The sequence below is a fragment of the Nestor notabilis genome, unplaced genomic scaffold (assembly GCF_000696875.1).
Source record: "Nestor notabilis isolate BGI_N333 unplaced genomic scaffold, ASM69687v1 scaffold1145, whole genome shotgun sequence".
NCBI lineage: Eukaryota > Metazoa > Chordata > Aves > Psittaciformes > Psittacidae > Nestor > Nestor notabilis.
This window is the reverse complement of record NW_009929789.1, coordinates 176,215-189,650: the sequence shown is the minus strand read 5'-3', so window position 1 is coordinate 189,650 and position 13,436 is coordinate 176,215. Positions and strand designations below refer to the sequence as shown.

Below are 13,436 nucleotides of genomic sequence, written 5' to 3'. Positions count from 1 at the left end.
AATAAGAGTGTCTGTCTTTAAAGAACTTTCCTTTGATCATTACCACGTTAATCAGCCTGGATGGATCTTCCCTTCCAGGTGGAGGGAAACAATTGTAATGGGTGCCCCTCGGCCACCGTGCCATTGTTCCTCCAACCCATTGTTCTGGGATGAACTTGGAACATTGTGTTTCTCTCTTGGACCAGACACTTGAATTGCCCTCGGGTTTGTGTGGTTTGTTTGTTGGTGTTTAAGTGGTCATCAGGGTGTCCCTCCAGGAGCCTGTGCAGTTAAATGCTGTCTGCACTGAAAGGTCTGAGCCACGCTGGGCTGTGACAAGTGTTAGGGCTGGAAGGTGCTGTCGTCAGTGGTGTGACTTGTATCCGCCTGACAAACAAAGGCTCCCGGTGGACCAGGATGAATTATGATGCTTGAAAATGTGGTGCACTGTAAAAGTGTGTGGGGGGAACACACCCGTGTAACCTGTAAGCCAAAAGTTATGGGGTAGAGAAAGTGTCTTGGGGAAACAGTCTCATACCTCAAACGAAAAGCAGGAAGCCTAATCTGTAGAACAATAAAGCAGGCAAAACCTCCTTCCTTGTTGGCCCAAATTCATCCGAGGCTTGCGTAGGTAACGTTTGATTAGCCTAATGAAGTGGGGAAAGACAGAGCAAATCTATTCCTCTTTCTGATTGCATTTTGGCTGGGAAGAAGCATGTCAAGAGGCAGCATCTAGTAGTAGCAGATTTTGAAGGGACTGCTTGGGTGACTCTTGCTCAAGGCTTGATATGAAGAGCTCTGTTATCTCGCCATTAAAGCAGGGCATGCACCTGTACAGGAAAGCTGGTGGGTTTAGCCTGTGCAGTCTGAACTGTCAAATACTGTTAGTATTAAAACCAGGCAGGCCGGGTTTGGGTACCAGGCTGATCACACCTGAAAGCAGGTGCTCCCCTGCTGCTGGATCATCTCTTCACAAAATAAATACCCCGTTTTGCCAGCAGCTATTTGCAGAAATGACTCAGCAGCAAATAAAGCGTGTTCCATGGGGATTCAGTCCTGGTGCTGCTGTGTTTGTGGGTTCGCTCTTGGTCAGCGTCACTTCCCACTTGTGGCTTCCTCGTGAGACCCCATTGGTGCAGATGGTGTTTGCTGCAGGACCTTAGCTCAGGAAGTGGGCCAAGGAAGGCTGTAGCATTCTGGTGCTTATCTTCCAAGTGCCAAGCACTGTTTGGGGATATCCTAATGATTAGAGAGCAGCAAAATAGGATGTGAAATCCCATTCCCAGCTAAATTGAGTTGTGTTTTCTAAATTAAACTGGTTCTTTTTATCTGAAGCATAACCTACAACCTAGACTTCATTATGGCATATAAAAGCCTTGTAGATGCTTAGCTTCTAGTAATTTTTGGATGCATTTGTTCGGGCTTGATATGTCACCAAGATGATCAAGCTTGTCCTGATCTTTAGTCTTGCTGTGTTGTGGTCCCAGCCCAGGATGCCTGAGACTGTTTAGCTTATTTTGAAGCAATGACTATGACTGCAAGGGATGTTTTGGTAAATGCTAAAGTCAATAATCAGAAGGTTAAAGTTTCCACATTCAGGAAAACCTGGTGCCTGCAGTATTTTGTGATTGGCTTTCTGCTGTAATCCAGGCTTACAGTGAGTTTAGATGTAAGGTGAAGACATTCAGCATCTTGATGATTCTTATGTTTTCTTTTTTTCCTGTCTTTTCAGAGTCTCCACCAGCAGCAATGTCAAGAAATGGATACTTCTTTGAAGAAAGTGGCAAGTATTATTTGTCTTGTTTGTGCATAGTATATCACCTTATTGCAGGGAGAACTTGAAAGAGGTGATACAACATCTATTTAGCTTAAGCAGCAAGCAAAGACAGTGTTGCATGGAGGTTGTGTAACCTTGAACTGGAAGCAGACTCTGCATTTTTAAATCCTGTAGATGTTGTAGATATTCAAAACAGTAAATAATCATCTTCATGTTGTCATCAGTGACTATTCTGGGTGGCTCCTTGTTTTTCAAGTTCTTTCATTATGTTTTTCCTGTAATACAGGCTGGCAGGTGTATTTGTCTCTCTTTCTGGAGCGGGGAACATATGTAGGTGTCAGATCCCTTTGGAGACATCCTGCCAAGAGCAACAGGCAAATGTCGGATGGCTCTGGTAAACGCATATTTTAGTGCAAAGTGCTCTCTATGATTTGTTTTCTTTGAAGCAAGATTAAGTTTTGGTGTTTCGGAAACCTGTATCCATCTGCCTCAACAAATGTGGCTGAGTTCTTGGAGATACCGTACTGATCAAGGGCCAAAGTACCACACAACCAAACTGGAAGTGCAGTGAAGTCCCAACTTCTTTACTGGATTTGGAGAAATAGCATGTGTGAGGGTTGTTAGGAAGAGATCATCTTCAGTGTTCAACTCAAGAGCAGACTCTTCAGGATGTTCTCTTCAGGCTTCTTGCCCTTGAAAAGGTGCAGTGCTTGGAGTATTCATGGACTTCCAAAGAATACTAAGCCTTCCTTAGGCCTCTAGATGCTTGCAGATGTCACAAGGCTCATCCTTCTTGTTCCAGGGGTCCAAGACTTAGGTTAACCTTTGGGAAGGGGAAGCTGAATGTCTGCCACATTAGCTGCAGTAGATCCATCATCGCTGTTGACAGTGCTTCCTTGGGCACTGCCTTCTCTGAAAGCATTATATGGAGCCAGTTTCTAGGAGTAAAAGGATGAAACTGGAAGCAAGTCCTCTTATCTCTAGTAACAGGCCTTTTCTGAAGGCTGGATTGAGTTGCAGAAGGGCAGAAATTAATGCCTGATCTCAGGGAGGTTTTCTGCAGGCTTGTGGGGCATGGGTAGCCCTCTTCCTACCTTCCCTGGCCTACTTGTGGCCCCTTAGGATGTTGTTGGTGCTTTCTTGAGGACTGGGATCATAAGAGAGCAACCAGCTTGGGAACTAGGGAGGTGACTAAGCCTCCAGCTTCTGTTTGTGTGAGGGCCTGGGGAGAAAGGCTGCTGTGTTTAAAGAAAGGACAAAGATGGTTATCTTCCAAAGCCACCTACTTCATCCTAAGCCCTCCTGCCACGCAGAACACAAGCACAGCTGCTTGTCGTAGCATCTTATGTGGAAGGTCTCTGCATGTCCCCTCCTAGGACTCAGTCTTGTCTTCCTCAAACTGTTCGAACAAATCCAAACCCAGATCTCTGAATGTTTTTAGAGAACATGCTTGTAGTTCTGCACAACTCTCCTATGAGATATGATTTTCTTTGTCCATTTGGTGCCATGGCAGTGAGCATCTATTTCTGTCTTCTTTGTGTTATTACTCAGCTTCCTCTGTTGTCTTAAGGAGATACTACCTTCGAGCTACCATTAAGGATTTAATGAAACTGTGTATGCTGCTTTCCTGCTTCTTGCATGGTTTGGGGGAAGGAGGGAAGGTTGCTTGCAAGTTCCTGTTCAGCCTGCATGCAGTGTTGAATGCTGTATTAATTGTCATTGAAAATACAGTGTATTTCTTGGTTATTTCATGCTCAAATCCGCTGTCAGTCTTGTTTCTCATGACAAACTGACCTTTTTTGAAAGTTGAGTTCCTGTTGAGTGCTGAGTCACCTTCTACTGCCTGATTTCACTCAGGGCTTGTTTTTCTCATGGACAGCACATCTCGGGGGTTGCTGGTGTGAGTGTTCACATCCCTCTGCGAGGCAGTGCTTTGGTGCTTTCTGTACGGAAGGTTCATGCGCTCAGGTGGTTAAAGACTTACCCAAAAGCTTAATCAGGGCTAGAGGAAACAGCAGAGAAAGAAAGTCACCTTTTCCCATAGTTTCAAAACTGCTTTGAAATGGAACCATTAGGTGTTTGCTGGCACCACTTGATTGGATCCGCCAGTTGGTTGTGGGGACCAAGAGATGCTCTTGTCCCACCTTTAAAACAAAAATCCATCCCCTAAGCTGTATGCTGGAGAAAAGCAAAGAAAAAACAGTAAACCTCTTTGATTCCCTTAGCACTTAGATTTTTCTCAGTAGAGAAATGTCTTTTGATGCTGTTGCTCTTTGCACAGTTGAGCTTTTCCCTTATCTTCTGCTGAGATCTTGCATATACATATGGTCTTCTGTATCCTTAGTAATTAGGATGTTTTTGTTTCTGACCATATCTGAGGCTCTGTTCAGAGATTGTGTCTGTCTTTGCCAGCTGACTCTTTTTTTCTTACCCTTGTGTTCTCAATAGCAGCTGCAGCAATGTTAAAGCTTAAAAGTTGAGACTTCAGTTTGAGTTTCAGCTGTCACAGTGAGGGTCACTTTGGCTGCAGCACCAAAGCAGTGCTTTATATCGAATCTCTTGGATATTTACTGTTCATAAAAACTTACTGAAGGATCTAATAATATGTAGCTCTGTTGATTACTGAGGAGCTGAGGAAAGCCCAGGAAGGATTTTCCAGTGGAGAAATGTTAATATATGACTATACTGGAAGGTCAGAGGATTATTACGCCCCAACTATGTAAAAACCTATTTGATAACTTCTTAACTGGCTAAAAATCTGGAAAGTTAATCAAAGGAGCCCCTGTCTTAAGCTGCAAGTTCCAGTTTCCAGCATATGCTGCTTTTCCCTTATCACTAGGAAGAATTTGACTGAAAGCCAGTTTTATGGCCTTTAGTGCATTGCAGAAGGTAAATGCATGCAATATGACTGGGGAAAAAATAATCTGTTTAGTACCTTGCTCTGTAAAAGCAACGTTAAGGGGGAAAAATAAGGAAAAAAGAAGTTTCTGGTTGGAGAGTGTGGCAGCAGCAGGTACGGTGGCAGATGTTGGCCATGTTCTGTATTCAACCCATGTATAGTGTCAGTTTTAATAGTTGCCCTCTGACATGTCTTGCTGGTGAAAACCCAGGGGTCTACTCAGACTTCTGAGTCTGGAACAAGCCTGTTGCACATGCAAATGAACAAAATCTGGCCTGGCCCAGTAATAGTTGATGTCCCCTTCATGCCCCGTGAGCAGCCCGTGTGCTTTTCACTTGAATCTTCAGCAAGGTTGATTTGTCTAATGAGTTTTCAAAGGAGTTGGAAAATTTAAGTGACTAATGAGATGATTGTGTAGACCCAATCCAGACCTGAAGATAATTGGAGTCCTGATGAAATGTAGCTTGGCAATCAATGTGCAGAATAACTATTCATCAAGCCCCACATTGTCTCTTGGCTGTCAGCCTCCTGCACCCACTTTGGTGGTGATGGGGGGAGTATTCAGTGCCTGCTGCAAGTGGATTAGCTCTGAAGGCATTGGTATTAGCTGCAAGTGATTAAATTCTGCTAGTGTATGATGAGCTGTTCAGCTGACCCAAGAACTTGCCCTGATAAGATGCAAAACCAGAGGCTTTCTAGTTCCTCTTGGAAAATCCAAAGGAAGGAGTCCCAGCATGGTGTTGGGGATATCTGAATTGCTGCATTGTTTTAAAGCTGGCTCAAGAGAGATTGCAGCATAGATTTTTGTCTTCCAGAGAAAATCCCTCACTGCTTGGACTCCTCTGACTTATTAATTGACGTTGCTGGCACAATGAATTGTAGTTGTGTTGAAGGTCCCCAAGGCCCCGGTCTGGCTTGGGATGCTTGGCTATATTTTCTCTGCTTGTTTTTGTTGTTCTGTTTGGTATGTTGTGCTGTGGGGTGTGTTATTTTCTTCTTCAAATTTGTCTTTATCTGCCTTGGAATTGTTTCCTTAACTAGGAGATTAATCTAAATCTCTTGGAAACAAATCCTTTTGTAATGGGTTTCCCTCGATGAGATGCTCCTTTTACCAGCAGGAGATGCGTTGCCGCTACCTACAGAGAGCCCAAGGCTTGTGGGTCTCTTGCAGGCTTTTATTGCTGAGAACTGTCAGGAGGCCTGTACAAAAATAAACACTCCTGATTTCTGTGGGTTCTGGTACAGAATTGCAATTCCACGTGCTGCAGCGTTTTGTGAAAACAAAGCAAAGAAATATAAAAACAGAGCCCCACTGAATTACTTGGATTATTCACAACATTTCCTAGAAATCTGGCTGCAAAATACAATACTGGAATTAATTCAAAAGTGCCTGGGTGTTGTTTTCTTGTGTAGCAGATCAGTTCTTTCAGTTCTGGTATGAGTTATTACTGAAGTGGCAGAGGAGACTTTATGGTTCCATCTGGCTCTTCATGACGAAAGTGTGACTTGAAGCGGGGTTGGAAACATGCAACTGAAGTTATGGCCAGTGGTAGTGGGAGCTGTTATGTAAAGGATGCAGGTCTGGTCTTGGTGACTCACCTGCTAGACTCTTTCTGCCTCAGTTTTTTTGACAAGAGGAGGTTGATCTGTGGTTTTAAAGCACTCTGAAAGTTTAGATAATGGATTGACATGTCCATAGCAGGTGGCCATTACTCCAGAAGGGTGCAAGCCCGTGTCTGATGGGCTCCTGGTGACTACTCGAGAGCCAAGAAGCATCACTCGACAATTCCCAAGATCTTCTACCCATTTAGCTACTGTGGAGGGGCTGGGATTGGTGGATACTTCCCTAAATCCCATCTAGATAACCCACAGAAGTCAGCAGTCTACTTGTGCCAATGCGTAATATCTGACTTAATAAGCAAGGTCTTCTAACAGAGGTATGTGAGGGTAGGCTCTAGACCCCTCTTGCCGATTAGTTGCCATCAGCAAACCCTCAGCAGTCCAAGAACACAGCGATCAACTCCTACCACCAACTAGTTGTCTTCTCCCGGACTGGCATAAAACATGTCCACATGGCTGCCTGCTGCACGATGGGTAAAGCTCCTTAGGACACAAATAGTGAGCTTTGCCAGGGAATCTCTCGACTGTGAACCAAAGGCGAAGCTTAACATTCTAGCGAGCACCCAGCTGTATGCAGAGAACTGCTTTATTTAATCAGCAGGGCTTAAATCTTTAATTTTGTGGGAGACAGCTTTGCAAACTGTGAGTTGATGGCAGCCTTTTGGAGGGTGCTGCACTGTGGCTGCAGCCCTGCTATTGTTCTTTTCTGTGAAATGGAGTAAACTGTTAGGAAGGACTCTTTCACAACTGTTTTTCAGACTCGTGTGAGTCAAAACGATAAGCAAGCTCCTTTACAATTTAGGCAAGTATTTACCAAAAAGGTGCTGTTCTATTAATGCACTTGCTCTCTTCTTGTCTGAAATAGAACTATTTTGATAAGTAGGTGAGATGTATCGACATATGAGATGTGATGAGAAGCTTCTCTTGGTTAGTGTGTGAGTAGCATGTTGCCTAAACCCTTCTTTTTAGAATGCTGTGCAGACTGGAGAACTGCTAACACTTGTACAAAGTTCTTCCAGGTCTCTCCTGAATCCTTTGGTTGCTTGATCCCTGCTAATTTTAACTAACTGTAAGGTTATCTAACCTTTGGAGGCAACACAAGTCCCTGTTTTTGTGCAGAGTGTAAAGGTCAAAATGGAGGTGGAGGCTCCACTATTAATTGAGTTTCCTTTTGCACCCAGTGTTGGGGATTTGGGTATTTTCCGAGTGACGCAGTGAAGCTGCAAGCCTGCAGCATTTGGGGAACAAAGCACGAGCTGAAAGCTCAGGCTGATCACTTCAGCTCAGGTTAATTAAAACTTCATGCTTTTCTTGAAAATGAGTGTCTATTATCGGATAGAGCAAGTTGAAAATCCATGAGTGGAAAAATCAGATGAAGCTGACTTCTTTTTAACTTAATGCCAGTATCATGACTAGGTTTTAGGTAGATATAAGGCTTAATTCTCTGTGAGTTCCTTTACATCTGAGCACTGGGTTGCTCAAAGAACCAGACCTGATTTTAGGGTGATGCCCATGTCGCAGTTGATGCCCCCTTACCTTTAAAATCTATTGAATATATTTTATTGTTGCTTCAGTTGCCCTTTTGTACTTGACATGTAATTCTTCTGAGAAAGTTGATGTAAATATCTCTTGGGCTCTTCTAAAGCAAGAACTTGCCAATTCACTCGACTGGCTGCAGAACTGCTGGCTGTTCGTGTAGTGGTGTGAGGTTTACAGCTTGAAACACTGAGTGGGGCCAACCACTGGATTTCAGTTCTGAATGGACCAGGATCAGTGACAAAAGTATCAGAAGCAGTGATGTTAGAAGGAAAGCCTTTTCCCAGAGTGAAATGCCTGAGGCTGCTGAATCCAGCCGGAGCACAGTGTGTACTGATTGATGTTCCTATGTTCTGGCAAGGTGACCACAAGTGCTGTTTCACATAGTCAATAGAAAGGGTTGTCCTGCAATTTGCTGCCTTCTCTGCCTAAAAACTCCGTTGAGAAACCTAAAACTGCTAGGTGATAAAATCAGACTGCCAATTGTATGAGCTCAAAAGGAATCTTTCAGTGTACCTTTAGCATTCTGGCTTTGTGGGAGGAGGAAACTACCACCTCTAAAAAGGAGGCGATGCCACCCCATGATTCTGGAAGCGGGGACTTGATTTTGGCTGAGGGCATAGGTGTTGCTGTGCAAACAGGTGTTGTAAATGAGAATGCTTTCCCAGATTTAGTGTAGACTACCTTGGAAGTTGAGGATAAAAATCAGTGGTTTCCACAAAGCTGCCTCGAGTATTCAGAGTGTTAATGTAGCATATGTGGTCCTTCAGAAATAAGGGCAGCAATTCTTGCAGAGATTTGGCAGAAGTCGATAGCTTTTGACAAGCTTTGATTTTTCAGCTTTCCTATTTTGCCCTGCTAATCTTGCTACCTGAATATGTACCTTAGTCTCACCCATATAACTTTTGCTTTTAAAACAATAGCAGCAGTACATCTGCCTGAATAAAATGTGTAGCATGCATCTGCCCAGAACTGTGGTAATGCCAAAAGGAAAAATGCCTCATCTCCCCTCAAAACCTCTTTTTTAGTTATTTTACCTGGCTTATAGCATTAAACTGAGTCTGCAGCGCAATGTGGATAGATGCATTTGCACTCCCAACCTCCTGGTTAGTGTTGCAAATGTTGATTAGAACACCATGATTTGCTTTGTCTCCTCTGAGGCTCACAGAGAGGTTATGCTGGGGCTGTCTCTGGCATAACTCTCATAACCTGGGATGTGAGATGATGTTGTTAGTAATAGAGCTGCTTCTCTCCCAGGAAATGGAGTTTGATTAAGATTTGGCTTTCTTGGAGAAGTCTGCAGGCCCTGGGCTGCAAGAGCTGCTATCACAGAGCAGTTAAGACTTTCTAGGGAACATACATGATGTGACTGAAGCTGTGCTTCCTGCTAATTACTATTCTGCTGACTTTTATTACCCCAGGTGCAGCTGCCAGTGTCACCAAAGCAGTGGTGGGAGAGGTAATGCCACCTCCCATTGCTGCCATTCTATTCACTGCCTTTCCCGACAAAGCCCTGGTCTCTTAAAGCTCAGCTCAAAAGCAAAATAGCTGCAGGGCAGGCACGTTGTCAGAGCTGTGACAGGGTTCATAGCAGCAGGACCAGGGAGAGGAAGTGGATCCGAGGAGGTGACGAAAGGGGCGCAAGCTAGGGATGAATACCTTGATATTAGGGCAAGGCAGCCTGGGCCAGACATGAATTACAGGGGAAGGGGTGATGCTTGAAGGGGGATATGGATAGAGAAATCGCATTTTCTAATTCTCTTTTTCTTCCCAGCACCTGCATAAAATGGGAGATGGCTTATTTTCGTATTGTACAGGATGGGTTTTGGTATGGGAAGACTTGGGGTCAAGCCACAAGCTACTTATGGCTGTACAGGGTGAGGAGTGGATTTAGTTCCTGCAGCACTGCAGGATGGTGCTTGCTGTCCTTGGCCTTGTGCACATGTGCTTTTCTGCTTCTCTTTGCTCTGAGCTGAGCCCTGCAGTGTAGAGTGAAGGGGATCGTGGTGACCATGGTGTTCTTAAAGGTGCAGGAGGGCTGCACCGATCTTCTCAACCAACCTTAACTCGGTTCCTACCTCTGCAAAATCTCTTTTCTGTAGTGCTTTCAGCTCATATTTCAGGCTGAAGCTGCACCTCCTGTGCTCAGAGGTCTCACTCACCGTGCTGTGTATCTCATGGAGCTTCAGCAAATGTTGCCTTAATATGAAGGTAGCAACCTGCAGTGATAGAGATGGGGGGGACCCACTTTGGAGACCTTAAACTCTTCCCCTGCTGATCTGAGGCAGTATGCAAAGGTGTCTAACTCAGTCCTCCACCTCACCAAAGCAACTGCTCACAGCACAGACTATAAAGTATTACCAAGACTGTGCTTCCATATGGAAATATGACTGATATTTCGATGAATGATGCACTGCCTGCATCAGATCCCTCTCTGAACTTGTGCAGAACACCAATTAGACTTTGAGAGGAGCTGAACAGCTGCTGCTGTTGCTTGTGGCATCAGCTGCCCTTCGAGCAGCAGGGGTGGCACTCGGTGATCATCAGGCAATGGGGAAGAATACAGCTGCCAGGGCTGGAGGCAGCTCTTGAGCTGTGCTCAGAGGGAAGGGAAGGTGCATCTGCCATGCATGCAGCTTATCTCCTCACCTCGAGGTGACCCTGCGTTTGACAGGCAGAAGTTTGGTGATGTTTTAAGGTGCCTGGCAGACTAATAGGCTGAAAAGGTTCAAAACAGGAGTGGTTTGAAGCCTTGAGGTGGTTTAGTGACAAAGCAGACACCTGCCTGGGAGTGCAGTTCCTGTGCAGCCCAGGTTGGGGATTATTTGCAAGCCGAGTGTTTTGTCCGTTCTCTTGCCCAAGGGACATGAGGCTCGGCTGCCTTTTGTTCTGCTCTTTCCTCCCCTAAAGAGGGAGGAACAGAGGATGCTTCCCTTGCCAGAGTCCTCGCTGACCTCTGCCCAACCCTCTGATCCTGCTCCACCCTTGCCCTTCTTCCAGCTCCCGTGTTGCTTCTTGCCTGTCTCCAGCCCGCTCCGCTTTCAGGGCCCACTACTGCTGCTGTGCTCTTATCAAGGCAGTTTCAGTGGCCCTGGAAGGTGAATTAAGAGTCTTCCCTGCTTGGTTTTTACCCACTTACCCATCTGTGCCTTAACTGCATTAGGACAGTAGGGAAAAACCCAACCATGTTCTCTGAGCTGTGTGCTCTAACCCTCTTACCCCCATGTGCCTCTCATCTGACCCCAAAGAGCGAAGGATGGAGAAGCACAAACCTACTGGGACAGCTGCCCTGGGGCTGCAAAGGTATGGGGTCAACATGGAAAAGCCAGGGTCATAGATTCCAGCCTATTCCAGGCTGATTTTAGCTGCATGAGCTCTCCTGGCACCAGGGAGACTGTCAGCACCGCTTCACTGAGGTGAGATTATGGTGTCCACCACACAGTTCAGAGGGACCAGACCTCAAGTCTGGCTCTTTCTTTGGGACCTGGATGCTTGTGTGGGGCTTTGTAGCACTTCTGATGCCAGCAGGCACCTTGCCTAGCTGTTCTTCATTCCTCCAGGACACAGGCTGCCCTCAATCCTGGCACCTCTGCCAGCCCTTGCGCGGGTATTTCATCCCCGGTGGTGCCTGCAGTGCCATGATAGTTCAGTGTTGTGTTCAGGGCTTCCCTGTACTTTCCTCCCTCGCTTCTTTCTGCCTCTGGACAAGTTTCCATCATGCAGGAATGACAACAGCTGCCTAAGCTCCACCAGCTGCAGAGGATGGCACCCTTGGTGCATTTTGCTGGCAGGCTGGATGGGGGACAGCAGCACCTTGGATGCTTTTTAAAGCCTTCAGAGCAGTTCTGATAGGGACGATTCATGTTTGTTCCTTTCAAGCAGGTAAATGAAGGAAGCAGAAATCGAGAGAGGGAATAGTCTATGAATAACCTGAGATTTATTTTTTTTTGCTGTGTTTTCCACACCTTGAATAAGCAGCTTAGAAGCCACCTGAAGGCCTGAATCCCCTGCAGCCCCTTTGCCTGCACACGATGAGTGCCTGTCATCTCGTTGCTTGCAGCAGGAAGTGCTGCAGCCCCTGTCCTGTGTCGCCGAGTTCCTGTTTGTGGCCTCCCTGCTCCGGGCTTGTTTTTGTGGTGCTGTCGCCTCAAGATCCCTCCGAGACTGCGTGTGCTGCTTTCAGCTGCTGCCGCCTTCACGTTTGCTTAGACGAGGCTTTAAAAAGCCATCAATATTTTAGTTCTCATTCAAGCCTCTGCCTCGAAGCTCCCGCTTTTCATTGCCTAAATGGAGCTAATGAAACATATCCCTCCTGCTTCAAATTAGGCATAAAAAGACTTTGTCAGAAGCTGTAGAAGCTGCTGAATAATTCTGGTAATGTAAAAATTGACATTCTATAATGTTCCTAATTCTCCTAATTAAACATGATACACGAGCACGCCACAAGAGTCCTCCAGCTGCCTCGTAATGCAGCGTTGCAGCGAACCAGCTTGGCTGTTGAGTCGAAGCGAGGTTAAACTCTCATTAGAAGCCTTGCAAAAGGCTAACGAGTTGTCTGCTGTAATTAAGAGACTTGTCTCGCTTGCTCAGCGCTGCTGCCTCCAGTGACCTGCTCCTCTGCCCCGTGGGGAGCTGCGGGTCTGTCCATCCCTATCAGGTGTCTCCTTGGAAACTTTCTATTCCCTTTCTTTTTCCTCCCCCTCGCCTTCAGTTTCAAATTGCCAGTCGGGCGGATGAAGGTGCTGGGTTTGGGGTGGGCTGAGGCTGTGGCGATCTTCATGGCTTCAAGCTGGAGTTTTCGTCGTGGTTTTTGAGCGGAGAGGAGCAAGGTGCTGACACTCTGACTTTGCTGCTCGCACTGTGTGAAGCCTGTGGTCTCGCCTCCATAGCAGCCCTTCAGAGCCGCACCTGAGCTGATCGCTTCTCACTTTGCTCCTTCACCAGACAAGGGGACAAAGAAGCCCCTCGCGAGGCGCTGGGTGCTGCCGAGGCCTCTGCGCAGCCATGACCAGTGGGTGACACCCGCAGCACGCCAGCCCCATGCTGCCGGCGCAGCCCGTGTTTCTCCCTAACCACCCTCCCCGTCTTGTCACTGTCACCAGGGTACCTCAAATGCGACATGGACGATGGCTGCGAGGCCAAGGAGGAGACGGGGGGCGAGGAGCTCTTCGACGCGGTGAACAACACCGTCGTCTCGGGGGACAGCATCCGCTTCTTCGTCAACGTTAACCTCGAGGTGCCGCCGAATGCCACCGGTGAGTGCCACCACCCTGCGGGACACGGGTGTTCCTCACGGAGCAACCTTGGAGTGGTTTGATGGAAAACCCAATAAAGTCACCAGCGTGAAGCATCCTGACTCTTTTTCCCCACTCTCTGTGTTAAAAAGGCATCGAGTTCATGGCCGGACAACCTGCCATTGCTCTCGCTGCTGTTGCCTGGTTGCTGGAGAGCCATTTCTAGCTCTCTAGCTGAGAAATTGGGATTTTTGTGGCGCACGGGATCCCTGTAGATTATCCAGGCTCTGCTCTGGGGCTTCCTAAGGATTTTGGAGGCCTTTTGATCGTGCTTTGATTGGAACGCTGGAGGTGAATGGGAGCCGCGGATGGCCTGGCTCTCCGCACGAGA

At 46.6% G+C, this 13,436-nt stretch overlaps 1 protein-coding gene across 1 annotated transcript in view; it reads left to right on the top strand.

Annotated features, from left to right (window-relative positions):
• Window positions 1–1,728: 1,728 nt before the first annotated feature.
• Window positions 1,729–13,436, top strand: part of SLC4A11 (solute carrier family 4, sodium borate transporter, member 11) — a 76,926-nt gene continuing 65,218 nt past the window's right edge. Inside the window, exons 1-2 of the mRNA XM_010015151.1 lie at window positions 1,729–1,762; window positions 12,914–13,066. Coding sequence (XP_010013453.1) covers window positions 1,729–1,762; window positions 12,914–13,066 — 187 coding nt within the window. The remainder of the gene's footprint in view (window positions 1,763–12,913; window positions 13,067–13,436) is intronic.